The 27757-nt window shown below is 67.0% G+C and overlaps 1 protein-coding gene across 1 annotated transcript; it reads right to left on the bottom strand.

The window, feature by feature from the left end:
- Nucleotides 1-352: 352 nt before the first annotated feature.
- Nucleotides 353-26975, bottom strand: PRR12 (proline rich 12). Its single transcript, XM_030545037.1, has 14 exons — nt 26859-26975; nt 21773-21885; nt 18252-18413; nt 14574-17947; nt 13304-13820; nt 11797-12107; nt 10803-10919; nt 10319-10452; nt 9776-10194; nt 5005-5130; nt 4297-4394; nt 3883-4011; nt 3696-3791; nt 353-2529 (listed from the first exon to the last, which is right to left on the bottom strand). Exons 1-14 carry the CDS (start codon nt 26942-26944, stop codon nt 2389-2391), a joined length of 5823 nt encoding a protein of 1940 aa, XP_030400897.1. The 5' UTR covers nt 26945-26975; the 3' UTR covers nt 353-2388.
- Nucleotides 26976-27757: the final 782 nt, after the last annotated feature.

The raw sequence follows: 27757 nt of genomic DNA, 5'->3' as shown, positions 1-27757 counted from the left end.
TTTCAGGGTGCGTCTGTCCATGCCCCCCAGTAACGCCTCGGGGGGAGGGTTGGGGGTACTCTTTGCAGCCAATCCATTGGGCCGATGGAAGCTGGCTGCCCAGTGATTTTGGGGTGCCCCCCTGCTGCAGGGAAAGCTGGGGACTCTCTTTGGCAGAGGGGAACCTAGCTGCAACATCTCCAACCCCCCCTGACTTCTCCCCTGCCCGCCCGCTGATCATGGGGTGCAAGGAGGGGGGCTCCTTGCGGAGCAGAGTTTGGCTGAGTGCTGGGAATGCCCCCCCCAAATAAGGCAGCAGGACGGGGGGTGCACGCGGGATCGGGGGGGCGAGAAAACCAGACGGAGACGCGACTAAACAATAAAAATATATCGCAACATCCATACAGACCACATTCCCAGCCGCAAAACCCACGGACACAGAGTACACAGCGTAAAAAAGGGGGGGGCGGCGGGATTGGGGGGGCCTTAGACCAAAGGGTTAGCTCCAGGGTGAGGGGGGGACTCCCAGCTCCCCACGCTTCGGGGTACCTGGAGTTTGGCCAGCTCTGGAGTCCCACCCCCAAAAAAAACAGTTTAGTGCTTTAGCATGGGTTCTGGTATTGGGGGGGCCTTGGCTGCGCCTCCTCCTGGGGGTGACAGGGCATGGGACTGGGGGCCCCCCTCACTGGCCACAGCCCCCTCCCCAGGACACTACAGACACCGGGGCACTGGATGTAGAGGGGAATCACCCCAAATTACCCTCCCCCACCGGGGGTGCTGGAATCCCTCCCCGCCGGGGGAGAAGGGAGCTGGTTTGGGGCAGATTTGGGGGTGGCACAGAATATCCCAGCGCCAGCAACAATTGAGCCCAAAGGGGGGAGTGCCCCCAAATAGGGGGTGAGGAGAGGAGCCCTCCCTTTCTCACCCTTGTCTCCCCCCAAGCAGAAAGGGGTCAGAGAACGAATTTAAAAGAACCCAGTTGTGGCAGGATTCGTTGGGGGGACTCCCTTGGGAGGGAGGGGTACAGGGCCCCCTCCCAGAGGGACAGGGCTCCAATGCAGCTCCCAGTCTATGGCAACCCCCCTCCCCCCAAAAGTACCTGGAGTCCCCCCTCCCCCGAAAGTGGGGAGGAGGCCATGGGGGAGGGGGAGTCACGGGCAGCCCACCCCCCCCTCCCAAATCTATACCACAAAGGTGGAGAGAGGCGGGGGGGGGGGAAGAGGCTGGAAAATGGAGGGTCCTGGTGGGGGGGGAGCCCTGACCAAATCTCACTAATCTAGGCTGGATTTTGTATCCAAGGTTAAAAAATTCAGATTGGCCTGGGGAGGGGGGGATTGGGGCCCGACCCCACCCCCAAACTGTCTATATAATTATAATAATGATGCCCCAAAACTCAGCCCCCCCCGGCCTCCTTCGAAGTTGATCCAAGCCGAAGAATTTCACAGCTAAGGGGGGGGCGGGGGGGCTCCGCGGGGGTGTCCGTTAGCCAAATACAATATGATACATAGACTTTGACCCTATACATTATGTACAAGAAAATCCGCTGATAAAAAAACAAAACAAAAACACACAACGACAAAAATAACCGCCCCCACCCCCCGCCAAACACGGCCTAAGAGAAGGATTAAATAGTCGTTGGGGGGGGACAGGGAATCTGCCCCCACCCGCCCTGGGGGAAGCGCATGGACTCATTGGCTGCCCCCCTGTGAGAACCCCCCAGACACAGATGGGGGGCTATGCTCTGGGGGGGGCTGGCTCCCCTCCCCTGGGCTTGGCAATAAATAGCTCTGAGTGGGGAACCAGACCACTGTATTGGGGGGGAGGGTGGCCTGGCCATGCCATAGGAGGGCGGGGGGAGCAATAATACTTCATAGCCCCCCATCGTTACCCTGCTGTGGGGGGAGGGTGGGCAGGAGTGGGGGACCGAGGGGAGAAGGTGGGTGTGCTGAGCACAGAACCCAGGAGTCCGGGCTCCCCCCCCCACCCCCATTCTGTTCCCCTCCCAGAGCTGGGGATTGAACCCAGGAGTCCTGGCTACCTAAGCCATCATCCCCCACCTCTCACCCGTACCCCCTACGCCCCACAGGCTTCCCCGGCTGTGGGGGGGCCTCCCCCCACACCCATACAGAGAAAGGAAGCTGCTAAATAGACATTTATACATATATATATAAATAAAATTTCTCTGTACGGGAGGGGGAACTGGGGGGGCAGGTCCACCGACCCCAGAGCCGCCCCTCTTCCTCCCCGCTCTGGGCCACAGCCACCCCAAGCCGCGGTGTGTGTGTGGGGGGGTCTGTCCTAGAGATCACCACCGCAGATGGGGGGTGGGGAGCGGATCCCCAATGCCCCCCCCATCCTCCGTCCAGAGCCCTCCCCAGCCGCTGCGGGGGGAGGGAGATGGCGGTGGGGTCACGCGCACTTGGTCTGGGCTTGTGTCAGGAGGTCGCTGAAGGAGTCGAAGAGCTTTTCCAGCCAGGGCTGGTTCCGCATGCACTGCTGGACCACCTCCTCCTGGCCCAGGTCCGCGTCCTGCCCCTCGATGGCCGACGTCTGCGGGGAGACACGCGTCAGGGCTGTGGGCGGGAGCGAGGGGCGCCGGCGGGGCTGGGCTAGCAGGGGCTGCGGGTCGGCAGTGAGGGGCACTGGAAGGGCTGGGGGGAGCCCAGGACTGGGCTAGCAGGGGCTGCGGGTCGGGAGTGAGGGGCACTGGAAGGGCTGGGGGGAGCCCAGGGCTGGGCTAGCAGGGGCTGCGGGTCGGGAGTGAGGGGCACCGGCAGGGCTGGAGGGAGCCCAGGGCTGGGCTAGCAGGGGCTGCGGGTCGGCAGTGAGGGGCGCCGGCGGGGCTGGGGGGAGCCCAGGGCTGGGCTAGCAGGGGCTGGGGGGGGTCTCACCTCATCCTTGCAGCGCAGGAAGGTGTGGTATTTGTAGTGATGGAGGGAATGGGGGGGGCAGGTCGGGGGCTGTGGGGATCGGGGGGGCTGTGGGGGGGGCAGGACAGGGGCTGGGGGGGGCTGGGGGGGCCGGGGGGGGTCTCACCTCATCCTTGCAGCGCAGGAAGGTGTGGTATTTGTAGTGATGGAGGGAATGGGGGGGGCAGGTCGGGGGCTGTGGGGGTCGGGGGGGCTGTGGGGGGGGCAGGACGGGGGCTGGGGGGGGCTGGGGGGGGCCGCGGGGGGGGTCTCACCTCATCCTTGCAGCGCAGGAAGGTGTGGTATTTGTAGTGATGGAGGGAATGGGGGGGGCAGGTCGGGAGCTGGGGGGGTCGGGGGGGCTGTGGGGGGGCAGATCGGGGGCTGGGGGGGTCGGGGGGGCCGGGGGGGTCTCACCTCATCCTTGCAGCGCAGGAAGGTGTGGTATTTGTAGTGATGGAGGGAATGGTGGGGGGGGGAGGTTGGGGGCTGGGGGGGTCGGGGGGGGCAGGACGGGGGCTGGGGGGGCCGGGGGGGTCTCACCTCATCCTTGCAGCGCAGGAAGGTGTGGTATTTGTAGTGATGGAGGGAATGGGGGGGCAGGACGGGGGCTGTGGGGGTCGGGGGGGCTGGGGGGGGCAGTTCGGGGGCTGGGGGGGCCGGGGGGGGTCTCACCTCATCCTTGCAGCGCAGGAAGGTGTGGTATTTGTAGTGATGGAGGGAATGGGGGGGCAGGACGGGGGCTGGGGGGATCGGGGGGCTGTGGGGGGGGCAGGACGGGGGCTGGGGGGGCCGGGGGGGTCTCACCTCATCCTTGCAGCGCAGGAAGGTGTGGTATTTGTAGTGATGGAGGGAATGGTACAGGGTGAAGAAAAACGACTTTTCCACGTCGACCTTGAACTCCTGAGGGGGCGAAGGGGGGGTCAGTCGGGGGCTCCAGCCCCTCCCCCTGCCACCACCCCCACCTGCGGCAGCCCCCGCCCCCCGCACCCACCTGGGGTTTGGACACGCTCTTCTTCAGCTTGTTGAGGGTCTTGCGGTTGTAGGGCTGCCCCGTGGGGCGCAGCCTCACCAGCGCCTCGCCCGGCTCTGCCTGCAGCTGGGGGAAGGTGTGCAGCGCCTCCTGGGGGGGCACGGGGGTCACAGCAGGATGGGGGGGTGCCTCCTGCGCATGGGGCCCCTCCCCGCCCCACAGGTGCAAAGAACCCAGCCCCAGGGCCCCCCCAGCATCTCCCCCCCAGTCCCAGGGCCCCCCAAGCCGCCCCCCCAGCATTCCCTCCCCGAGTTTCTCACCCAGCCCCAGGCCCCCCCCAATGTCTCCCCCACCCAGCCCCAGGCCCCCACCCGAGTTCCCCACGCAGCCCCAGGGCCCCCCAATCCCCCACCCAGCCCCCCCCCACGCCCCCACCTGCAGCGCCGGGTGCAGCGACACCCGTTTCAGGACTTTCTTCTTGTGGTCGTTCAGGATCCCGTCAATTTTGCGCATGGGGGGCAAGTAGAGCTCGTCTGGGGGGGGCAGAGGGCAAAGGTCACTGGCTATCATGCCCCCCAGCCCCAGGATCGGCCACCTGGGCTCATCCCCCCTCACCATGTGGCCACCCTGGGCTCATCCCCCCTCACCATCTCCAATGGAGCCGTCAATAACCCCCCCACAATGGGGGACCCCTCCCACAGTGTGTGTGGGGGGCAGGGCAGATTCCCCGCTTCCCTGGCTGTGGGGAGAGGTGCAGGCCCCCAGCCGTGGGGTGAGAAGCGGGGGGGGGCCAGTCATGGGGGGGGAAGGTGCAGGGCCCCAGCCGTGGGGGGAAGAAGGGGGCCCACCCAGCCGTGGGGGAGAAGCGGGGGGGCCCAATCATGGGGGGGGAGAGATGCAGGCCCCCAGCCATGGGGGGAAGCGGGAGGCCCACTCAGCCGTGGGGGGGAAAGCGAGGGGGGCCCAGTCATGGGGGGGAGAGGTGCAGGCCCCAGCCATGGGGGGAAGCGGGGGGCCCACCCAGCCGCGGGGGGGGAAGCGGGGGGGACCCAGTTATGGGGGGGAGAGGTACAGGCCCCAGCCACGGGGGAAAGCGGGGGGCCCACCCAGCCGCGGGGGGGGGGAAGCGGGGCAGGTACCCACCGTTGGTGTCCTCCAGGGCCTGGATCATGTCGGGGTCGAGGGCCGTGCTGACCAGCATCTCCACGTAGCTCCGGTACATCTCCTTCATCGCCCGCGTGTTCAACACCCGGCCCATTGGCACCCGCTCTGGGGGGGCACAGATGTGAGGGGGGGGCCTGGCCACACCCCATGGCCAGCCCCCCCCACTTATACCTCCACACCACACAGAGGTTCCCCCCACCGGCATACCCCCAGCACACCAGCTCCAGCCCAGGGACCAGCCCCCCATCCCAGAGTCTGTAGTCCCCCCAGGGCCAGGACCCCCCCGCGAGTCAGACCCCTCCAGGACCAAGACATCCCCCCCCGTCAGAACACCCCAGGGCCAAGATCCCGTCCCCCCGAGTCAGACCCCTCCAGGGCCAAGACATCCCCCCCCGTCAGAACACCCCAGGGCCAAGATCCCGTCCCCCCGAGTCAGACCCCTCCAGGGCCAAGACATCCCCCCCCGTCAGAACACCCCAGGGCCAAGATCCCGTCCCCCCGAGTCAGACCCCTCCAGGGCCAAGACATCCCCCCCGTCAGAACACCCCAGGGCTAAGATCCCGTCCCCCCGAGTCAGACCCCTCCAGGGCCAAGATCCCGTCCCCCCGAGAGTCTGTAGTTCCCCCAGGACCCCTCTCCCAGAGTCAGACCCCCCCACCTAGGCTGCCCCCCCAGATTCACTCCCCCCCTTGCAAGCTCCAGGGCCTGGCACCTTGTGCTAAGAGGCACTTTGGTTCCCTCTAGTGGTAAAGCACGGGAGCAGTCCCCAACCACAGTGAGGCTCATTTGCATACCGCCTGTTCCAGCTCACCCCATTGGTGGGGATGACGGCACCACCCACTGGTGGCCAGAGGGGTCCGGGAATTGCCCAAAGTGGCAAATTCCAGGGGTTGCCACGGCTCCCTCCCATCCTGCGAAGTGCACGGATGTGAAAGGGAAGGTGTGTAGGAGTACAGGGGAGGCTCAGACACCAGAGACAATGGGTCGCCCTAACCAGTTCGTCCGTGGGCCCTCATTAGCTAGCCAAAACCAGAAGCCACTGGTCCTCAAATCCAGCTGGGTGCGGGGGAGAGGAGCAAACTGAACAGAGCTTTGAGCAAGCCACTTGCCCAGGTAGCCAGTCCCATAACACCCGTGGCCAGGGGCAGCGTCCGCCCCCCATCCTGGCTAACCACCACCGGCCCACCCGTCCAGTCAGCCAATCCCAGCTCCAGTGACACCCGTGGCCAGGGGCAGCGTCCGCCCCCCATCCTGGCTAACCACCACCGGCCCACCCGTCCAGTCAGCCAATCCCAGCTCCAGTGACACCCATGGCCAGGGGCAGCGTCCGCCCCCCATCCTGGCTAACCACCACCGGCCCACCCGTCCAGTCAGCCAATCCCAGCTCCAGTGACACCCGTGGCCAGGGGCAGCGTCCGCCCCCCATCCTGGCTAACCACCACCGGCCCACCCGTCCAGTCAGCCAATCCCAGCTCCAGTGACACCCGTGGCCAGGGGCAGCGTCCGCCCCCCATCCTGGCTAACCACCACCGGCCCACCCGTCCAGTCAGCCAATCCCAGCTCCAGTGACACCCGTGGCCAGGGGCAGCGTCCGCCCCCCATCCTGGCTAACCACCACCGGCCCACCCGTCCAGTCAGCCAATCCCAGCTCCAGTGACACCCGTGGCCAGGGGCAGCGTCCGCCCCCCATCCTGGCTAACCACCACCGGCCCACCCGTCCAGTCAGCCAATCCCAGCTCCAGTGACACCCATGGCCAGGGGCAGCGTCCGCCCCCCATCCTAGCTAACCACCACCGGCCCACCCGTCCAGTCAGCCAATCCCAGCTCCAGTGACACCCATGGCCAGGGGCAGCGTCCGCCCCCCATCCTGGCTAACCACCACCGGCCCACCCGTCCAGTCAGCCAATCCCAGCTCCAGTGACACCCGTGGCCAGGGGCAGCGTCCGCCCCCCATCCTGGCTAACCACCACCGGCCCACCCGTCCAGTCAGCCAATCCCAGCTCCAGTGACACCCGTGGCCAGGGGCAGCGTCCGCCCCCCATCCTGGCTAACCACCACCGGCCCACCCGTCCAGTCAGCCAATCCCAGCTCCAGTGACACCCGTGGCCAGGGGCAGCGTCCGCCCCCCATCCTAGCTAACCACCACCGGCCCACCCGTCCAGTCAGCCAATCCCAGCTCCAGTGACACCCATGGCCAGGGGCAGCGTCCGCCCCCCATCCTGGCTAACCACCACCGGCCCACCCGTCCAGTCAGCCAATCCCAGCTCCAGTGACACCCGTGGCCAGGGGCAGCGTCCCCCCCCCATCCTGGCTAACCACCACCGGCCCACCCGTCCAGTCAGCCAATCCCAGCTCCAGTGACACCCGTGGCCAGGGGCAGCGTCCGCCCCCCATCCTGGCTAACCACCACCGGCCCACCCGTCCAGTCAGCCAATCCCAGCTCCACTGACACCCGTGGCCAGGGGCAGCGTCCGCCCCCCATCCTGGCTAACCACCACCGGCCCACCCGTCCAGTCAGTCAATCCCAGCTCCAGTGACACCCGTGGCCAGGGGCAGCGTCCGCCCCCCATCCTGGCTAACCACCACCGGCCCACCCGTCCAGTCAGCCAATCCCAGCTCCAGTGACACCCGTGGCCAGGGGCAGCGTCCGCCCCCCATCCTGGCTAACCACCACCGGCCCACCCATCCAGTCAGCCAATCCCAGCTCCAGTGACACCCATGGCCAGGGGCAGCGTCCGCCCCCCATCCTGGCTAACCACCACCAGCCCACCCGTCCAGTCAGCCAATCCCAGCTCCAGTGACACCCATGGCCAGGGGCAGCGTCCGCCCCCCATCCTGGCTAACCACCACCGGCCCACCCGTCCAGTCAGCCAATCCCAGCTCCAGTGACACCCATGGCCAGGGGCAGTGTCCACCCCCCATCCTGGCTAATAACCACCGACCCACCTGCCCAGTCAGCTAGTCCGAGCTCCAGTGACACCCGTGGCCACAGGCAGTGTCCCCCCCACATCCTGGTTAATAACCACTGACAGATCCACCCTCCAGGCCCTGATCTCATTCTTTTCTGAACCCTTTTGGCCTGATGACATCCCCTGGCAAGGAGTTCCGCAGGTTAACAGTTCGTTGGGTGAAGAAATACTGCCTTAGAGGTTTGTTTTCAACCCGCTGCCTGGTAATTTCATCGGGTGACACCTTGTTTTCCGTGTTATGAGAAGGGGTAAATAACACCTCCCTAGTCACTTGCTTGACACTAGTCACAAGTTTATAAATCTCCTTCATACCCCTCCTTACTCGTTCCTTTTTCAAGCTGAACCAGCCCCGCCTTTTTCACCTCTCCTCATATGGAAGCTGTTCTGGACCCTAAGTGTTTTTGTTGCCGTTCTCCGCCACCTTTGCCATCCGAGTAGGTCTTTTTTGAGATGGGGCAACCAGAACGGGATGCAGTATTGGGGGTGTGGGCGTGCAATGGATTTATATAGCAGCATTGGATATTGATTCCAACAGGCGGCTGGCTTTTCTGACGGCCGCTGCCCACTGAGTGGAGGTTTGCCGAGAACGACCTGCAATGACTCCCAGAGCTCTTGCTTGAGTGGGACCAGCTCATTCAGGCCCCAGCCTTGCGTATGCAGAGTGGGGATTCGATCGTCCCTGAATTTCACCTGCAGCTCGGTAAGGTCCCTTTGTAACTCTTCACGGGCTGCTTCGGACTGATTTATCCTGCATCCTTTTGTGTCAGCTGCAAACTCAGCCGCCTCCCTGATTCCCCCTTTTCCCAGCTCACTTATGCCCATGTTGACACACGCTGGGTCCAGTGCAGACCCCCAAGGGACCCTGCTATTCACCTCTCTCCAGTCTGAAAACTGACCCTTTATTCCACCCCTTTGTTTCCTGTCTTTCCCCAGTTACTGACCCATGAGGGACCTTCCCCCTTATCCCATGACAGCTTAGTTCGCTTAAGAGCCTTGGGTGAGGGGCCTTGTCACAGGCTTTCTGAAAGTCTAAGGACGCTGGCTCCCCCTTGTCCACATGTCGACCCCCGGGAGAATTCTAATAGATCGGTGAGGCGTGATTTTCCTTTCCAAAAGCCAACACATCACGTCTGTCTCTGTGTCTGTCCATGCTGTTCTTCACCACGGTTTTAACCCCTTTGCCCGGTACTGAAGTTGGGCTCACCGGCCTGGAATTGCCAGGATCACCCCTTGGACCTTTTTTAAAAATCGGCATCACATGAGCTCCCCTCCAGCCATCTGGGCCAGAGGCTGAGTTAAGCGATTGGTGACACACCCCAGTGACTAGCTGCTGGTTGCTTTTTAAATTCTCTTTTAGCCCAAGGATCCTTTTGCACTTGACTTGCCAGAACTTAGGCCTCTTTCCTTACTGGGATTTGACTTTTTAAAGGAAGCCTTTTCCTCTAACCTCCTCTTTCACTTTGCTCTTTCGCCCTGGGGGCGTTTTCTTTGGTTCTCTATTTCTCTTTCTCTGGGGTTTACATGTGGGGTTTTCCCAGGCCTCTCCTGCAGTTGGGCTGGATGGGGTGTCCTGTACCCAGGGGGGAGGAAATGGGGGTGACCCCAGTAACATGGGGAAAAGGACGGGGTAGGATTGGAGCTGGGCGGAGGAGCTGTGGGGCCAGCCCTGCCCCGGCCCTGTGGAAGGCTGGCACCATGGCTTGAACTGACAGGCCAGAGCTGGGTCCCAGCACTATGACTCCCCGCTCTTCCCTCCCCCTGCACGCCCCCCCCGGGCTCACCCTCCTCGCTCTGCTGGTCCGGGCTGGACTCCGAGTCCGAGGAGGACGCAGCCTCCTTCAGCCATTTTTTCCTCTTCTTCGGAGGCGGCTCCGCCTTCACCTTGGCGGGTTTGGGTTTGGGCTTGGGGGCGCCGGCCGGAGCAGCCTTAGGGGGGGCAGGCGCCGGGGGCTCTGTCTTCTCCGCTTTGGGGGCCTTGTCAGCCTTGGCCGGCTTGTCCGCCCGGGGCGGCTTCTCGGCCCGCTCCGCCTTGAGGGGCTTGTCTAGCTTGGGGGCCCGCTCCACCTTCTCCGGCTTGGGGCCCTTCTCCGGCTTGGGGCCCTTCTCCGGCATCTCCACTCGCTCCGACGCCTCTGGCTGCTTCTCGGCCTTGGCTGGGGCCGGGACCTTGGGGCCTGAAGTCTTGGGCTGATTTTGCCTCCTGCACGGGGCGGGAAGGGGGCCCGTTAGGGAGCCCGGCACTGGAGCCCCAGCCCAGAGCGGGCAGGAAACACGCCGGGGAGGGGTCAGGGTACACCCCCCTCCCTCTCTGCACCCCCCCTCACCTCACGGCCTGCAGCGGCCGGTGCCAGGGCTTCTTGGAGCAGACGCGTACGTAATCCTTCTTGTTGATGTTCTCCAGGAACTTCACATAGAGACGCTGGTAGCGGTTCTTGGCGTCCCCAAAATAGCCCAGGTACTTGGTGGGGGAGAGGGGAGCAGAGATCAGGGGGGAGAGAGGAAAGGCAGGGGAGGGAGGAGGCTGCTTCTGGGGTGTCTTCGACTCCCCCGTCCAAAAGGGGAGCCAGGAACAGAGACGGAAACTTCTCTCCTCAGTGTCCCCGCCCCCGCTGGGAACGTGGCCCCTGGACACCCCGTCCTCATGGGGTACGGCCCCCTCTGCCAGGATCTTCCTCCCAACGAGCATCCCCCGGGGGTGATGCAGAAAAAGCCCTAGGCTGGCTTGGGATGGGGCACCAGGGGTCTGTCAGTGGGGTGGGGCAGGGTCACCCCCATGCTCTGGGGAGGGGGGGGGCAAGGGACACTCACGTTGCTGGTGGCACAGAACTGCCGCTGCCCGTCCTTGATCTCAGGGGTGAATTTCTGCAGCAGGGCTTTCTGCACCCGCCAGATGGGGGGCGGCTCCCGGCCCGTCTGCAATGCCAGCTGGAGACACGGAGGGAGAGGGGGTCACAGCCCCCTGCTAGCCCAGCCCTGCCCCCCCCTCCACTCTGCCAGTGCCCCTCACTCCTGACCCGCAGCCCCTTCCAGCCCAGCCCTGCCCCCTCCAGCTCTGCCAGTGACCCTGACTCCCGACCCGCAGGCCCTGCTAGCCCAGCCCTGCCCCACCTCAGCCCTGCTGGTGCCCCTCACTCCCGACCTGTAGCCCCCTGCCCACCTTCCACAGCCCTGCCGGTGCCCCTCACTCCCGACCTGTAGCCCCCTGCCCACCTTCCACAGCCCTGCCGGTGCCCCTCACTCTCGACCCGCAGCCCCCGCCAGCCCAGCCCTGGTCACACACTCCCAGCCCTGGTGGTGCCCCCCACTCCCGACCTGCAGCCCCTGCCAGCCGAGCCCTGCTGGTGCCCCCCACTCCCGACCCGCAACCCCCTGCTAGCCCAGCCCTGCTGGTGCCCCTCACTCTCGACCCGCAGCCCCCTGCCAGCCCAGCCCTGCTGGTGCCCCTCACTCTCGACCCGCAGCCCCTGCCAGCCCAGCCCTGCTGGTGCCCCCCACCTCCCGACCCGCAGCCCCTGCCAGCCCAGCCCTGCTGGTGCCCCCCACTCCCGACCCGCAGCCCCTGCCAGCCCAGCCCTGCTGGTGCCCCCCACTCCCGACCCGCAGCCCCCTGCTAGCCCAGCCCTGCTGGTGCCCCTCACTCCCGACCCACAGCCCCTGCCAGCCCAGCCCTGCTGTTGCCCCCCACCTCCCGACCCGCAGCCCCTGCCAGCCCAGCCCTGCTGGTGCCCCCCACTCCCGACCCGCAGCCCCGGGCTAGCCCAGCCCTGCTGGTGCCCCTCACTCCCGACCCGCAGCCCCCCACCTTGAGGGCCTGGATGTCCTCCACGCGGATGACGAATTCGTCGCGTTCCCGGAAGATCCCCTCCCCCCCACTCTCTGCCTCCTCCTCGTCCGTCTCGCCGCACACGGCCGCCGTCTCCTGCTTCTTGGCCAGGTGCAGGGGCCGCGCGTCCTCCGGCTCCTCCAGCTCAGGGGAGGCCTGGGCCGGGGGCCCCTCGGGGGGTGGCGGGGGGGGCTCGGGGGGCGAGGCCGGGGAGGTGGCCGGGGGGGGCTCCTGCTGGGAGGCCTCAGAGGGGGCTGGGCTGAGCGGCTTCTCCTCCACCACGGGGGCGTCTGTGGGTGGGGAGGGAGTAGGGTTAGTGCAGGGGTCAGAGGGTGCCCTCTGGGGGATTCAGGGGTGTGGACTGGGGGTCCTGGGGGGAAGCACCATGGGGGTAGGGCCATCCCCTGGAGGACCAAAGTGAGTGGGGCAAGGTCTAAAGAGCTGGGGTGGGGGACAACCTGGGGAGCAAGGGATTGGGGGACCCCATAATAGGGGAATAGGAGGCACCCAAAAAGGTTTGGGGGCACTCTACAGCAGAGTACAGGGGATTCAACAGCCCCAGGGACAAGAGGGGACCTGGGGCAGAGGAAGGTGGGGATGTCCCAGGGATGGGGGGGCAGGGAAAGGCCCCGGGAGTACTGGGGGACACAGGGCAGGGGGATGCTGGGACACCCCAGAGGACGCGGGGTGGGGAGATGCACGGGGCCATGGGGCAGGGAGGCATGGGGTGGCGGGACACCCCAGGAAGACATGGGGGGGCCATGGGGTGAGGAGCCACAGGGGGATGTGGAGTGGGGGAATGCAGGGCAGGGGAGATGTGGGGCAGGAGAACCCACCAGCGGGACGTAGGGCAGGGGATCATCCCAGGAGAATACAGGGTGGTATGGGGCAGGAGGGATGCGAGGCAGGGAAATCCCACAGGGGGATGCGGGGCAGGAAGAACACTTGGGGAGGAGATGCAGGGGGATACAAGGTGCGGCAACCCCTCGGGGGATGCGGGCTGGGGGGGATGCAGGGTCCCGTGAGGCAGGGGGACTCCCGGGGGGATATGAGGCAGGGGAAAAGATGCGGGGGGATGTGAGTTGGGGGAACCCCCGGGGGGATGCAGGGTCCCACAAGGCATGGGGACCCTGGGGGGGGGGGGCATGGGCTGGGGAAGAGGCAGGGTCCCGCGAGGCAGGCAAATCCCCGGGGGATGTGGGCCGAGAGGATGCAAGGTCCCGTGAGGCAGGGGGAGCCCGAGGGGATGCGAAGTGGGGGAACCCCCGGGGGGATGTGGGGTCCTGCGAAGCAGGGGGACCCCCAGGGGGAGGCAGGCCGGGGAGAAGGCAGGGTCCCGTGAGGTAGGGGAATCCCCAGGGGACGTGGGCCGGGGGGCCGGGGAACCTCAGGGAGATGCAAAGCGCGGGAACCCCCAGGGGGATGCGGGCCCAGGGGATGCAGGGTCCCGCGAGGCAGGGAGACCCCGGGGGGACGTGGCACCCACCGGCCCCGTCGCCTTCCTTGCGCTCGGCCGGGTCGTCCAGGGCGGAGATGGCGGACGAGATGCTCTTCTGCAGGTCCTGGTTCTTGCCCACCGAGTCCTCCTCGTCGGAGGAAAACGAGGGCAGCGTCTCCAGGTTGCGTTTCAGCTCCTCGTCCAGTCGCTTGCAGGGGCTGGTGCAGCTCATGACCAGCCCCTCGCCCTCAGCCCCGTCCAGCGCCCCCGGCAGCAGGGGGGGCGCCAGACCGAAGGGGGGCTGGGCCGTGGGGGGCCGCGGGGTCTTGGGGGGGCTGGCGGCGGCCGTGGGCAGCTGCTGCCGCTTGCCCGACTTGAGGAAGTCCAGGAAGGAAGCCATGAAACCCGACTTCATCTCCGGCTGCTTCTCCTCCACTTCCCGGATCTTTGCCTTGATCTTCTCCCGTGTCTGGCTGCTGTCCAGCCCCGGCTCGGGGGGCGCCGGCCCGGGGGCGGGAGGCTCTGCCGGGGCCCCCTCGCCGCCCTTGGGCACCGCCAGCTTGATCTGGGGGGAGAGCAGGGCTCAGGGGAGCTGGGGGGGGGACAGCCCAGCTGGGGCCGCCCCTTCTCCAGGCTCCCTGCCGCCCCCAGGCCCCGAAGCCTGGGAGATCTTGACCCCCAGGGCCCACAGGCCCCGACCCCCAGGACCCCCCCACATCCCTCAATAGATCAGCCTTGCTGGGAACCAAAGACAAGCCCCGCCCTCCCCAGCCAGGGCCCCACCCCCATCCCAAACCCCTCCCTCCCCAGCCAGGGCCCCACCCCCATCCCAAACCCCTCCCTCCCCAGCCAGGGCCCCACCCCCATCCCAAACCCCTCCCTCCCCAGCCAGGGCCCCACCCCCATCCCAAACCCCTCCCTCCCCAGCCAGGGCCCCACCCCCATCCCAACCCCCTCCCTTCCAGCCAGGGCCCCGCCCCCATCCCAAACCTCTCCCTCCCCAGTCAGGGCCACGCCCCCAGCCCAAACCCCGCCCTCCCTAGCCAGGGCCCCACCCCAGAGTCCCTCCCTCCCCAGCCAGGGCCCCGCCCCCATCTCAAACCCCTCCCTCCCCAGCCAGGGCCCCACCCCAGAGTCTCTCCCTCCCCAGCCAGGGCCCCGCCCCCATCTCAAACCCCTCCCTCCCCAGCCAGGGCCCCGCCCCCAGCCAAAGCACCTCCCTCCTGAGCCAGGGCCAGGCCCCAAGTCCCTCCCTCTAAAGCCAGGACAACGCCCCCAGCCCCTCCCTCCCCAGCCAGGGCCCCTCCCTCCCCGTTACCTTGAGCGGCTTGAGGGACTCAGCGCCGGCCCCTCCTTCGCCCCCCTCCTCACCCCCCTTCTTGCCCCGCCCCCTCCCCCTGCCCCGGGGCTTCTTGGCGCCGTCGGGGGGCAGGACGCCGTGGGGCTCGGCCAGGGGCCGGATGCGGGGCCGGCCGCGGGGCCGGGGGGGCCCGTCCCGCTTGGGCTTGGTGGGCTTGCGGCCCCGCTTCTTGGGGCCGTCGGCGGCGCTGTGGTGGGGGCAGAAGTCGATGTCGCCCATGGGGCTGAGGCTGGGCCGCGCCCGGCAGCTGGAGATCAGGTCGGGCAGCAGGTCGGGCAGGCGCCGGCTGTTGAGGCGGATGTCGGCCGGGACGTCGGCCTTGTCCTCGTCGTCCTGGAACTCGTACTCCTGGGCGTAGGCCTTCTTGGGGGGCTGGAACGGGGGGTCCCGCTTCTTGAGCAGGTGGAAGGAGGTCGTCTTCAGCAGCTTCTTGGGCTTCGAGGAGCAGAAGATGGGCGAGGTCAGGCCTGGCTTGGCCGCCCCCTCCGGCCCGCCGTGGCCCGCCTGGATCAGCCCCAGCGGCTCGGCGTTGACGGTGGAGGGCAGCTCGTGTTTGACCGGCTCCATGGCCAGGTGGGAGCCGTCCCCACCCTCGCTGGGGCAATAGCCTTGGTAGCCCTGGCCGGCCGGCAGCATGTCGTAGCCACTGGCCCCCCCCTTCAGGCCCTCGGCCCGCTCCAGGCTGGGCGGCTCGTCCTCCCCGCAGCCGGGCTTGGGGAAGTCGTCGGGGCCACAGGCCCCCGGCCCGAACATGTCCTCCATGCCGGGGAAGAAGCTGCGGTCCTCGTCCTGCAGCAGCGAATCGGGGAAGCAGATGGAGGTGAGGGGCACGAAGCGCTGCTTGGAGCCCTGCGGGCTGGGGCTCTCAAACTGGTCCTTGGCCTCCAGCTGGGCCTGGGGCACCTGCTGGGAGGAGTCAGGCTCCAGGCCGGCCCCGCCCTGGCCCAGGTGGGACTCCAGGCTCAGGTCGGGCTCCAGGAAGTCCTGGATCTCCTGGGACTGGCCCAGCACCTCCATGTTCTCGGCCTGCAGCTGGCCCTGGAGCTGGGGGGACTGCTGGGGGTCCAGGCCCTGCGAGCGGACGTGGGCTTGGTGCAGGTGAGCTTCCAGAGCCTGCAGCTGGAGCTGGGGCGAGGGGGGCTCGGGGGGGTGCAGGCGCTGCGGCTCCAGCAGGTGCACCTTGGCCCGGGGATGCAGCTGGCTCTGGGTGTGCGTCAGCACCGACTGCAGAAGCTGGGACTGCTGCTGCTGCTGCTGCTGGGGGGGGGGCAGGGAGAGCTGGGGCAGGTCGGGGGACGAGTCCAGCAGCAGTGGTGCCCCCTGCTGGCTGGGCAGCAGCTCCATGGGTGGGGGCTCACCCACCATGCGGTGGGGCGGGGGGCCGTGCTCGGGGGTCTTCTGCAGGTAGGAGTGGGCCTGGGCCAGGTCCTTGGCCCCAGCCTGCAGATGCTCCACCGACTTCTTCATGTCCTGGGCGTAGCTGTCCATGGAGCCGGCCTGGTGGGTGTAATGCACCACGGAGGTGGCGAGCGCTTCTGGGGTGGAGCGGGCGTGGGGCCGCTCCCCTTTCTTCTTCTCCTTCAGGCCCTGCAGGGACAGCTCCAGGCCCTGGCTGTCCAGGTTGGAGTTGGTGCGGATGACACTCTGCAGGTGGTAACGCTCCTCCGACTTGCTGAGCCCCCCATAAGCCAGCCCCTTGGCCCCCCGCTCCTCGCACTGCACCAGCCCCTCGGCCGGCCCTCGGGGGGGCGGCGTCTGGGACTGCAGCAAGTGCTGAATGAGGAAATCCTCGTCCTCCGCCCGCTCGGCCGCCAGCAGGTCAGACTCGGCCTTGGCCTTGCTGTAGGAGGCCGCCCGCTCCACACCTGGGTAGCTCTGCCCGTGCGCCGGCTGCATGAAGGAAGGCGACAGCACCGACGTCAGGTACTTCTGGGACTGCCCGGGCGAGTTCACGCTCTGGGGCCGGGCGGCCGTGGGCGACTGCAGGGGTCGGCCAATCTGTGAGGGGCTGGAGTCGGGAAGGCTCTGCCCGTGGGCGTAGCCGATGGGCTGCGGGTGGCTGGGCATGGCAGGTGAGTGACCGGTGCTGTAGCTCAGCGAGGGGCTGGCGGTGGGCATGCCCTGGGAGTGGGCTGGCCCGTAGCTGGGGGTCTGGCTCACCGAGACATGGGGCTCGGCCTGGACGCTGTAACCCACTGTCGACAGCCCCTGCAGCTGCTCCGGAGAGAAGGCCTGGCTCTGACTCACGCAGGGCTGCAGCCCCTGCCCGCCCTGCCCACCCTGTCCGCCCGGCTGGGCCTGTCCCGGGCCGTAGCTCTGGGCCTTGCTGACGCTGGTTAGGTCCTGCGCCTGGCTGCCGCTGAACTGGGAGGCCTGGCTGACGGAGGAGAGGCTCTGGGGCTGGCTGACGGCGTAGCTCTGGGGCTGGCTCATGGACAGAAGGCTCTGGGGCTGGCCGGGCGAGTAGGCCTGGGACTGGCTGGCGATGACCGAGCTGGGCTTGGCGACGGAGACGGAGAAGCTGCTTTGGCACTTGGGGGTGGCGGTGGAGCGAGGGGTCTGGCGGGAGGCTGAGTAGCTCTTGGATTTGGAGGAGCCGCCGGTGGCCGCGCCCGAGTAGCCGGGCGACTGGATGATGGGCCGGTAGCTCTGCCCGGGCTCCTGGCGGGGGGCCTGCGGCGGCTTCTGGGAGCCCTCGGAGCCGGCAGGCGAGGGCTCGCCCAGCGGGCTGCAGGAGAGGCCGGCGCGGTGGGACATCTGCTGGTAGCTGCCCCCGCAGCTCAGGAAGTGCTGCAGGGAGTGGGCCGCGGGCAGCTGCGGCTGGGCACTGGAGGGACGCTGGTAGTGCTTGATGACGCTGTCCTGCCGGGGGACGGCCCGCTCCATGGAGGCGGCGGGCGAGCTGGAGAAGACCGAGGTGTTGTACAGCTGCGAGGACTGGTCCGAGGGGGGCCCCAGGGAGGACGAGAGCAGGTTGAACTGGGAGGGCAGGTGGCGGGAGGCCGACTCCTGGGCGCTGCGGTAGGCCGAGCTCTGGGAGGGCAGCCCGGTGCCCAGCACGGCGCTGCCCAGCCGGTCGAAGCTGAGGGAGGAGGGGACGCTGGCCTGGGAGGATTTGATGTGCAGCAGCGGGTCGTGCGGCGACAGGAGCCCGTTGGAGCTGGGGCTGAAGGCTGCGTCCTGCAGGCTGAGCGAGGAGGTGACCGGGAAGCTGCGCCCGCTGAAGGAGGCCGGGTGCTGGTAGGCCGACAGCGCCGAGGACGACGGGAAGGTGCCGGAGCCGGGGATGGCGCCCGAGATGAACAGCTCAGCCGGGGCCGGAGTGTGCATGGCTGGGGGGGGAAACGAGGGGGGGTGTCAGAGAATGGAGCAGCACCCGCCTGCACCCACAGCCCCCGCCCGGGACAGGCCCCCGTGGGGAGATCTGGGTCCTACAGTGGGGCTGGGGGTGGGGCTTCAAGCCAGGCCAAGCCCGGCTGGGGAGGGGATTGAACAGGGGGTGGGGCTAAGGGGGGGCAGCCTGGCCCGGCTGAGGGGGCGGAGCTAAAGCCTAGGAGCAGGGGCATGCACCGCCCCAGCTGGGAGTGTCCCCGTACAGACCCTGCCCCCTGGGGGGCTCTCCCCACCCCCACGTACCTGTCTGCCAGGAGGGGGTGCGGAACTGGGAGAGCAGCGAGGAGGCCGAGGGGCCGGGCTGGGGGGCCCGCGACTCCAGCGCCGAGATGAGGTTCATGACGGAGGCATCGGGGGTGGCGCTGCTGGCATGATGGAGTCCCGTCTCGAAGAGCCCCGAGAGACCTGGGGGGGGAGACAGTGAGGGGGGCACAGACAGACAGGGGCTGAGACCGGGAGATGGGACAGGCAGACGGGCAGGGCAGACGGACAGATGGGGAGATGGGGGCAGAGACGGGGAGACGGGACAGGCAGACGGGGGCAGAGCAGACAAACGGATGGGGAGACGGGGGCAGAGACGGGGAGACGGGACAGGCAGACGGGGGCAGGGCAGACAGACGGATGGGGAGACGGGGGCAGAGACGGGGAGACGGGACAGGCAGACGGATGGGGAGACGGGGGCAGAGACGGGGAGACGGGACAGGCAGACGGATGGGGAGACGGGGGCAGAGATGGGACGGGGAGACGGGGGCAGGGCAGACAGACGGATGGGGAGACGGGGGCAGAGACGGGGAGACGGGACAGGCAGACGGGGGCAGGGCAGACAGACGGATGGGGAGACAGAAGCAGAGGCGGGGAGACGGGACAGGCAGACGGGGGCAGAGACGGGGAGACGGGACAGGCAGACGGATGGGGAGACAGAAGCAGAGGCGGGGAGACGGGACAGGCAGACGGGGGCAGAGACAGGGGAGACTGGGGGGGCTGACGGGGGCAGGGCAGACAGACGGACGGATGGGGAGACGGGGGCAGAGACGGGACAGGCAGACAGGGGCAGGGCGTTGTGGGAGTGCTGGTAGGTCTAACAGAAGCAGACAGGCAGAGAGTGGAGATGAGCGAGGCCTGGGGGGGGAGACAGGCAGAGGGCACCAGACCCATGGATAATGGAGGGCAGAGCAGGCGGCGGAGAGGGGCAGGTGGACACACAGACAGCCAGGGACAGACGGACGAGGGGATGCAGAGAGACAGGTGGGGGGAGGAGCAGATGCACAGCAGGATAGGCACACAGCCAGGAGGATGGATGGACAGACAGCCGCACGGCCATGAGGACAGACGGGTGGACACACAGCGGAACGGACACATGGCCACAAGGACGGAGGGATGGACAGACACAGAGGAAGGGGCACACAGCAGGAGAACAGACGGATGGACAGACACAGAGGGAAGGACACGCAGCCAGGAGGACGGACGGATGGACACACAGCGGGACGAGCACACAGCAGGACGGACGGACGGATGGACAGACACGGGGAAGGGCACATGGCCAGGACGGACGAATGGACACACAGCGGGACGAGCACACAGCAGGAGGACAGACGGATGGACAGACACAGGGAAGGGCACACGGCCAGGAGGACGGACGGATGGACACACAGCGGGACGACCACACAGCAGGAGGACAGACGGATGGACAGACACAGGGAAGGGCACACGGCCAGGAGGACGGACGGATGGACACACAGCGGGACGAGCACACAGCAGGAGGACAGACGGATGGACAGACACAGAGGGAAGGACACGCAGCCAGGAGGACGGACGGATGGACACGCAGCGGGACGAGCACACAGCAGGAGGAGGGACGGATGGACAGACACGGGGAAGGGCACACGGCCAGGACGGACGGACGGACGGACACACAGCGGGACGAGCACACAGCAGAAGGACGGACGGATGGACAGACACAGGGAAGGGCACACGGCCAGGAGGACGGACGGATGGACACACAGCGGGACGAGCACACAGCAGGAGGACAGACGGATGGACAGACACAGGGAAGGGCACACGGCCAGGACGACGGACGGATGGACACACAGCGGGACGAGCACACAGCAGGAGGACGGACAGATGGACAAACACAGGGAAGGGCACACGGCCAGGAGGACGGACGGATGGACACACAGCGGGACGAGCACACAGCAGGAGGACAGACGGATGGACAGACACAGGGAAGGGCACACGGCCAGGAGGACGGACGGATGGACACACAGCGGGACGAGCACACAGCAGGAGGACAGACGGATGGACAGACACGGGGAAGGGCACACGGCCAGGAGGACGGACGGATGGACACACAGCGGGACGAGCACACAGCAGGAGGACGGACGGATGGACAGACACGGGGAAGGGCACACGGCCAGGAGGACGGACGGATGGACACACAGCGGGACGAGCACACAGCAGGACGGACGGACGGATGGACAGACACAGGGAAGGGCACACGGCCAGGAGGACGGACGGATGGACACACAGCGGGACGAGCACACAGCAGGAAGACGGACGGATGGACAGACACAGGGAAGGGCACACGGCCAGGAGGACGGACGGATGGACACACAGCGGGACGAGCACACAGCAGGAGGACGGACGGATGGACAGACACAGGGAAGGGCACACGGCCAGGAGGACGGACGGATGGACACACAGCGGGACGAGCACACAGCAGGAGGACGGACGGATGGACAGACACGGGGAAGGGCACACGGTCAGGAGGACGGACGGATGGACACACAGCGGGACGAGCACACAGCAAGAGGACGGACGGATGGACAGACACGGGGAAGGGCACACGGTCAGGAGGACGGACGGATGGACAGACACGGGGAAGGGCACACGGCCAGGAGGACGGACGGATGGACACACAGCGGGACGAGCACACAGCAGGACGACGGACGGATGGACAGACACAGGGAAGGGCACACGGCCAGGAGGACGGACGGATGGACACACAGCGGGACGAGCACACAGCAGGAGGACGGACGGATGGACAGACACGGGGAAGGGCACACGGCCAGGAGGACGGACGGATGGACACACAGCGGGACGAGCACACAGCAGGAGGACGGACGGATGGACAGACACGGGGAAGGGCACACGGTCAGGAGGACGGACGGATGGACAGACACGGGGAAGGGCACACGGCCAGGAGGACGGACAGATGGACACACAGCGGGACGAGCACACAGCAGGACGACGGACGGATGGACAGACACAGGAAAGGGCACATGGCCAGGAGGACGGATGGATGGACACACAGCGGGACGAGCACACAGCAGAAGGACGGACGGATGGACAGACACAGAGGGAGGGGCACACGGCCAGGAGGACGGACGGATGGACACACAGCGGGGCGAGCACACAGCAGGAGGACAGATGGATGGACAGACACAGGGAAGGGCACACAGCCAGGAAGACGGACGGATGGACACACAGCGGGACGAGCACACAGCAGGAGGACGGACGGATGGACAGACACGGGGAAGGGCACACGGCCAGGAGGACGGACGGATGGACACACAGCGGGGCGAGCACACAGCAAGAGGACGGACGGATGGACAGACACGGGGAAGGGCACACGGCCAGGAGGACGGACGGATGGACACACAGCGGGACGAGCACACAGTAGGAGGACGGACGGATGGACAGACACGGGGAAGGGCACACGGCCAGGATATGGACGGACGCACGAGCGGGAGAAGACGGAGACGTACCTGCGGGGTGGTGGTTCGTGGCATAGCCCTGCAGGGGGTGAGGGGCGGCGTAGGCCTGGCGGTGCAGAATGTCTGTGTCGGGATGGGACGTGCGGGACCCGCCGTACACCAGGCTGGGGGGGGGGGGAGGACAGCATCAGTGACAGTCATGCCCCCCCCAACCCTGCCCCCAACTCCTGAGGGGTGGGACGTGGGGCCTTTCCTCTCCAGGGGGCACCGGCTCCCATCCAGCCCCAGGGCAGGGATTGGCTGGCTCAGGGGGGCAGGGAATGGGGTCTGGGGCCTCTCTCCTCTAGGGGGTGCCAGCTCCCATCCAGCGCCCAGGGCGGGGACTGGCTGGCTCGGGGGGCCGGGAATGGAGCCCGGGGCCTGTCCCCTCCGGGGGGCACCAGTTCCATCAGTGATCCCTCTGCAGTGGGGAAGGTGCTTTCACCATGGATTCCCCCCCACCCAAGTTGTCTCCCCCACAGGCAGACCCTGGAAAAGCAGAACCCGCCCCATGGATCCCCCAGCCCCAGCCCCATGGCTCAGAGAAGCGGGAAGGTTTCCCCCCCATCCCCCTCCCAGCATCTGGTACAGGAGCGTGGTGACAGCAGGGCATTCTGGGAAACGTAGTCCCTGGCTCTGGCTCCAGATGTCTGATTCCCCCTCCCCCCCTACGCACTTCCCAGCTTTGCTGGCAGCACGGGAAGGAGCCTGGCACCAAAACGGAGATGCACAGCCCCCCCATCCCATCCCTGCTCCCCCAGCCCTGCCGGTGCCCCTCACTCCCGACCCGCAGCCCCCCCCATCCCATCCCTGCTCCCCCAGCCCTGCCGGTGCCCCTCACTCCCGACCCGCAGCCCCCCCATCCCATCCCTGCTCCCCCAGCCCTGCCGGTGCCCCTCACTCCCGACCCGCAGCCCCCCCATCCCATCCCTGCTCCCCCAGCCCTGCCGGTGCCCCTCACTCCCGACCCGCAGCCCCCCCATCCCATCCCTGCTCCCCCAGCCCTGCCGGTGCCCCTCACTCCCGACCCGCAGCCCCCCCATCCCATCCCTGCTCCCCCAGCCCTGCCAGTGCCCCTCACTCCCAACCCGCAGCCCCCTGCCAGCCCAGCCCTGGGCTCCCCAGTCCTGCCGGTGCCCCCTACTCCCAACCCACAGCCCCTGCCAGCCCAGCCCTGGGCCCCCCAGCCCTGCCGGTGCCCCCTACTCCCAACCCACAGCCCCTGCTAGCCCGGCCCTACCGGTGCCCCTCACTCTTGTCCCGCAGCCCCCTGCCAGCCCAGCCCTGGGCCCCCCAGCTCTGCAGGTGCCCCTCACTCCCGACCCGCAGCTCCTGCCAGCCCAGCCCTGGGCCCCCCAGCCCTGCCAGTGCCCCTCACTCCCGACCCGCAGCTCCCTGGGCTCCCCTCCATCCCCAAGAGTTGTGAAGACAGATTTAGATTTTTGCAACCACCTACTAAGCAGAGGGAACTTCCCAGCTGGGAACTGTACCCCGATCAGACCCTGAGCTCTGCCCAGCAAGGACACCCCTCTCCCTGTTACAAGAGAACCCAGGAGTCCTAGCTCTCAGCCGCCCCCACTCCCCACACCGGTGCCTGCACCCAGCACTGAACCCCTCGGACGCGCCCTTCCTCCTGGCGGCCTAGGGCCACGCTGGGGCATGCAATGCTGGGCAGGCGCAACTGGGAGCTGAAGGATCCATGTGCCATGCAGCGAAGGCTCGGCCCAGGCTGCAGGCCCTCGATGCAACTGGCTGCGGACAGATGCAGGCGTGAGCCAAGGCAAAGCTGCAACCTCTCCAGAGAGGCAAATGAACACCCCAGGTGCATGCAGCCGTCTGGAGAATGAGGTATGCGCCGAGGCACAAATGCATGGGATTTGCCCAGGTCCAGGCCCGCTCAGCGACGCATGCACTGTGGCAATCCACACACTATGTGGCTGCACTCCTTTGTACAAGGGGTGGATGCAGCAGGCAGTGAATGCAGGGGCTGCGCTAAGGAGCCCCTTCTTTGAGAGAGAAATGCAGGCACCATAGCAAATGCATGCAGCACGGAGATGCACCCTGCTGCAGAGAGATGCCTACATGATTGCATGCAGCATGGTGGATTCACCCTGCTGCAGAGAGATGCCTGCACAATTGCATGCAGCACAGGATGTGCCCTGCTACAGGAATTCATGCATAATTGCATGCAGCACAGGGTGTGCCCTGCTGTGGGTGCATGCACAACTGCATGCAACATGGGATGCAACCTGCTGCAGACTGATGCAGGCATCACAGCAAATAGATGCATTGTGCAGGAGCAGGAGAGCTGCAGTTAGCATGGGAAATGCATGCACCATATGCACACAACTGCCTGCAGAGACATGCAAAGGAATGTCCTATACAGGCAAATCTCCCTGTGGAAGGATACACACCCCACGGAGGGAATGCATGGGCTGCGCCCAGGGACCTCCTTGCAGAGAAATGCATGCACTACTGTAAATGCACAGGCCGTGGAGGTGCAAAAACCTGCCGAGAGCTGCCTGTGCCCTTGCAAATGCATTCACCAAGCAGGTGCGTGCACCGTGTGGCAAAGGTAGGCACCATGCTGGGGAGCAACCGCTTCCAGGGAGATGCAATGGCAACATGTTATGCACATGCAACCACCCCCCAGCAGGATGCATGTGCCATGCAGCAAACGCCTGGGCAGTGCAGGGGCCCGCACCAGCAAGGGAAGGCATGTACCACGCAGGTGCAGCCATCGGCAGAAGGGTGCAAGCAGCACCAAAAACTCCCTTCACCATCCAGAGGCAACTGAGTCTACCAGACACACGCCAGGCCGCAGGCGGCTGGGCATGCGGTGCCTGCATAGCCCTGCAGGCTGCACCCCGCAGCAGCTCTGCGCTGTGTGCAGATACATTGTCCATGTCAGGGGGGTTCTACTTGCAGATAGATGCCTGCACCTCCCTCGCCCCCACCCTGCAGGTGCACCTGCCTCCAGGAGACATGCAGCAGAGCCCCAGCATGCACCAAGGCAGCAGTGCAGCAGCCGGCAGAGAAAATGCACCGGCCAGGCGGGCGCCACCCCACACAGCCCGCCCCCCCCGAAACGCAGCCCACAAGAGCCCAGTCTTTGAACCCCAATGCCCAGCCCCCAACCCCACTAGGCCCCACTCCCAGAGGAATCCTGCTCCAAGCCCTGCCCCCTCACTCTAACCACTAGGCCCCACTCCCCAGCCCCAGTTACCCTTGCTCCCCTCCCCCACCTTCCAGCTTCTTCAACCAGCAGCTCTCACTCACGGGACGCTGCTGGGGGGCAGGGAGGTGTCACACAGAGATTGGTGCCTTGGGGGTGGGGGGGGCAGAATGCAGATGCCCCTGGGGCTGTGGGGAACAGCCAACGCCTGGGGGGCAGGGACTGCATCCCACCCCCCTTCCCTGCAGCCAGGACCTCCCCATCAGTCTGGGAGTGGGGTGGGAGGTCACACTCACCGCCGCCCCCTGTCCAGGGGGAATCCCCCCCGGCCCCCATTCCGTCAGGGGAGCAGCCCGGAAACCCACAAACTCATCACACACTTGGGGGCTGGGGACACAAGCTCCTGCCCCCCACTCTGGGACCAGTGGGGCTGATTGAAGGGGGTCAGAGCTGAGCCAGAGGGAAAGAAACCCCCTCCCCCAACAGCCTCCCCACACTCCTCCCTTTCCCCATGGACCTCCCCCTCCCACCAAACTGCTACCTTGCCCCCCATGCAGCCCCCCTTCCCCCACACCCCTACCTCCCCGCCCCCACCGGGGCAGTCCCAGCACAACTCAGCAGGAGGGCGGCTCTCAAGCCCACGGTGCAGAGCGAAACACTGAGAGCCAGGGAAGGTCAGAGCTTGCAGCAAAGCTGGGGAAAGAACCCAGGAGTCCTGGCTCCCAGCCCCCCTCCCTCCTCTAACCACCCGACCCCACTCCCCTCCCAGAGCCAGGGAGAGAACCCAGGAGTCCTGGCTCCCAGCCCCCCTCCCTCCTCTAACCACCCGACCCCACTCCCCTCCCAGAGCCAGGGAGAGAACCCAGGAGTCCTGGCTCCCAGCACCCCCCTGCTCTAACCACTAGATCTTACTGCTTTAGACACATTCAGAGAAAGGTCTCTCAGAAGGTACCATGATATCTCAGGGGAGTGGGCCTGGGAGCCAGGACTCCTGGGTTCTGTGACCAGCTCTAGGAGGGGAGTGGGGCCTAGTGGTGGGGGGGGGGCTGGGAGCCAGGACTCCTGGGTTCTCTGACCAGCTCTGGGAGGGGAGTGGGGTCTAGTGGGAGGGGGGGCTGGGAGCCAGGACTCCTGGGTTCTGTGACCAGCTCTAGGAGGGGAGTGGGGTCTAGTGGTGGGGGGGGGGGCTGAGAGCCAGGACTCCTGGGTTCTCTGACCAGCTCTAGGAGGGGAGTGGGGTCCGGGGGGGGGGGCTGGGAGCCAGGACTCCTGGGTTCTGTGACCAGCTCTGGGAGGGGAGTGGGGTCTAGTGGAGGGGGGGGGGGCTGGGAGCCAGGACTCCTGGGTTCTGTGACCAGCTCTAAGAGGGGAGTGGAGTCTGGTGGTTGGAGGGCAGGGGCTGGGAGCCAGGACTCCTGGGTTCTCTCTCTGGCTGTAGAATGGGAGGGGGTTCTAGTGGGTTGGAGCTGGGGGGGAGGAGAGGGCTGAGCACCAGGACTCCTGGGTTCCCTGTCGCCTGACCTGGGGGTCTGCACTTGCTCTCTAAGGGGAGGTGCCTGGAGCCCCTCCCCCAGGGGCTTCCCCCACAAACGGCTCCCAGCCCCCCCGTGTTGGTTGGTGCTGCCCAGGACACGATGGGGCCCGCTTGTCCCAGCCCCCCACCCTGCTCTCTAAGAGGCCTATTGGGGGGCAGGGGAATCCCTAATAGGCCTGCCCCCCCCCCCCGAAGCTGAGCCTGGCTTGGCCTTGTGCACAGGTGGGGGCGACCCTCGTCCCGCCACCCCCGTGCACGGATTTCGGGGGGGCTGCAGGCCCTGCGCCCCTTTCCCCATGCACAGGGTGGAGGAGCCCCCCCTCCCCATGCACAGGGTGGGGGAGCCCCCCCGTCCCCAGGGCGTACCCGGGGGGCCCGATCCCGCTCACCTGGCCTTGGCCGAGCGCTCGTAGCTCCATCCCGGGCCGGCGCCCAGCGGGTCCCCGAAGCCGGCGCTGGGGTAGTTCCTGTCCATGGGGCCGGCGGGGGGGCCAGGGGCCGCGCCTCGGCCTGCGCGTCCCCTGCGGGGGGGGCTCGGCGGGGAGGGGGGCGGCGGGGGGGTCCCCGCCGCTGCCCCCGGCCGGGGCCCGCCGGGCTGGCTCGGGCCCCGCGCGGGCGGCGCTGGCGCTGGGGCTGCGGGAGGCGGCGGCCGCTGGCGAGGCGGATCACGGTGCAGCCATGTTCGCTGGGTGTCTCTGTCCGCCCCGCTTCCTCCCACAATCCCGTGCTGGGGGGGGGGGGGGGGGGGCCGAGACAGAGCCGGGGAGGAGGGAGAGAGACGGGGCGGGGGGGCAGAGAGGAGGAGGGGGGCAGAGATAGAGGAGGAGAGAAGGGCAAGTGAGATGGAGTAGGGCAAGAGGAGGAGGAGGGAGGGAGGGAGTGGGGCAGAGAGGAGAAGGAGAGAGGATGGGAAGGAGGAGTGGGGCAGAGACGGGGAAGGAGGGATGGAGAAGGGCAGAGAGAAGGAAGGAGGGGAGGGATGGGGAAGGAGGAGTGGGGCAGAGAGAAGGAGGGGAGGGGATGGGGCAGAGATAGAGAGAGAGAGAAGGGTCAGTGAGGAGGGAGTAGGGCAGAGGAGGAGAGGAAGGAGTGGGGGCAGAGAGGCGGAGTGGGCAAAGAGGAGAAAGGAGGATGGAGGAGGCAGAGAGGAGGAAGGAGGAGGGATGGGAAGGAGGGAGTGGGGCACAGACGGGGAGGGAGGGGATGGGGCAGAGATAGAGGAGGAGAGAAGGGTCAAGGAAGGAGGGAGTGGGGCAGAGAGAGGACGGAGGAATGGAGAAGGGCAGAG

This window comes from Gopherus evgoodei, unplaced genomic scaffold (genome assembly GCF_007399415.2).
Source record: "Gopherus evgoodei ecotype Sinaloan lineage unplaced genomic scaffold, rGopEvg1_v1.p scaffold_35_arrow_ctg1, whole genome shotgun sequence".
NCBI classification, from domain to species: Eukaryota; Metazoa; Chordata; order Testudines; family Testudinidae; genus Gopherus; species Gopherus evgoodei.
Note: the sequence above shows the minus strand (reverse complement) of the source record. Positions and strands in the feature narration are given on the sequence as shown.

Coding starts and splice junctions, on each gene's coding strand:
- PRR12 (XM_030545037.1), bottom strand. CDS start 26,944: ATGGACAGGAACTACCCCAGCGCCGGCTTCGGGGACCCGCTGGGCGCC. Junction 10,195..10,318: donor CGGCCGCTGCAGGCCGTGAG/GTGAGGGGGGGT, acceptor CGCCCCGTGCAG/GAGGCAAAATCAGCCCAAGA. Junction 4,012..4,296: donor CGCTGCACCCGGCGCTGCAG/GTGGGGGCGTGG, acceptor GTGCCCCCCCAG/GAGGCGCTGCACACCTTCCC.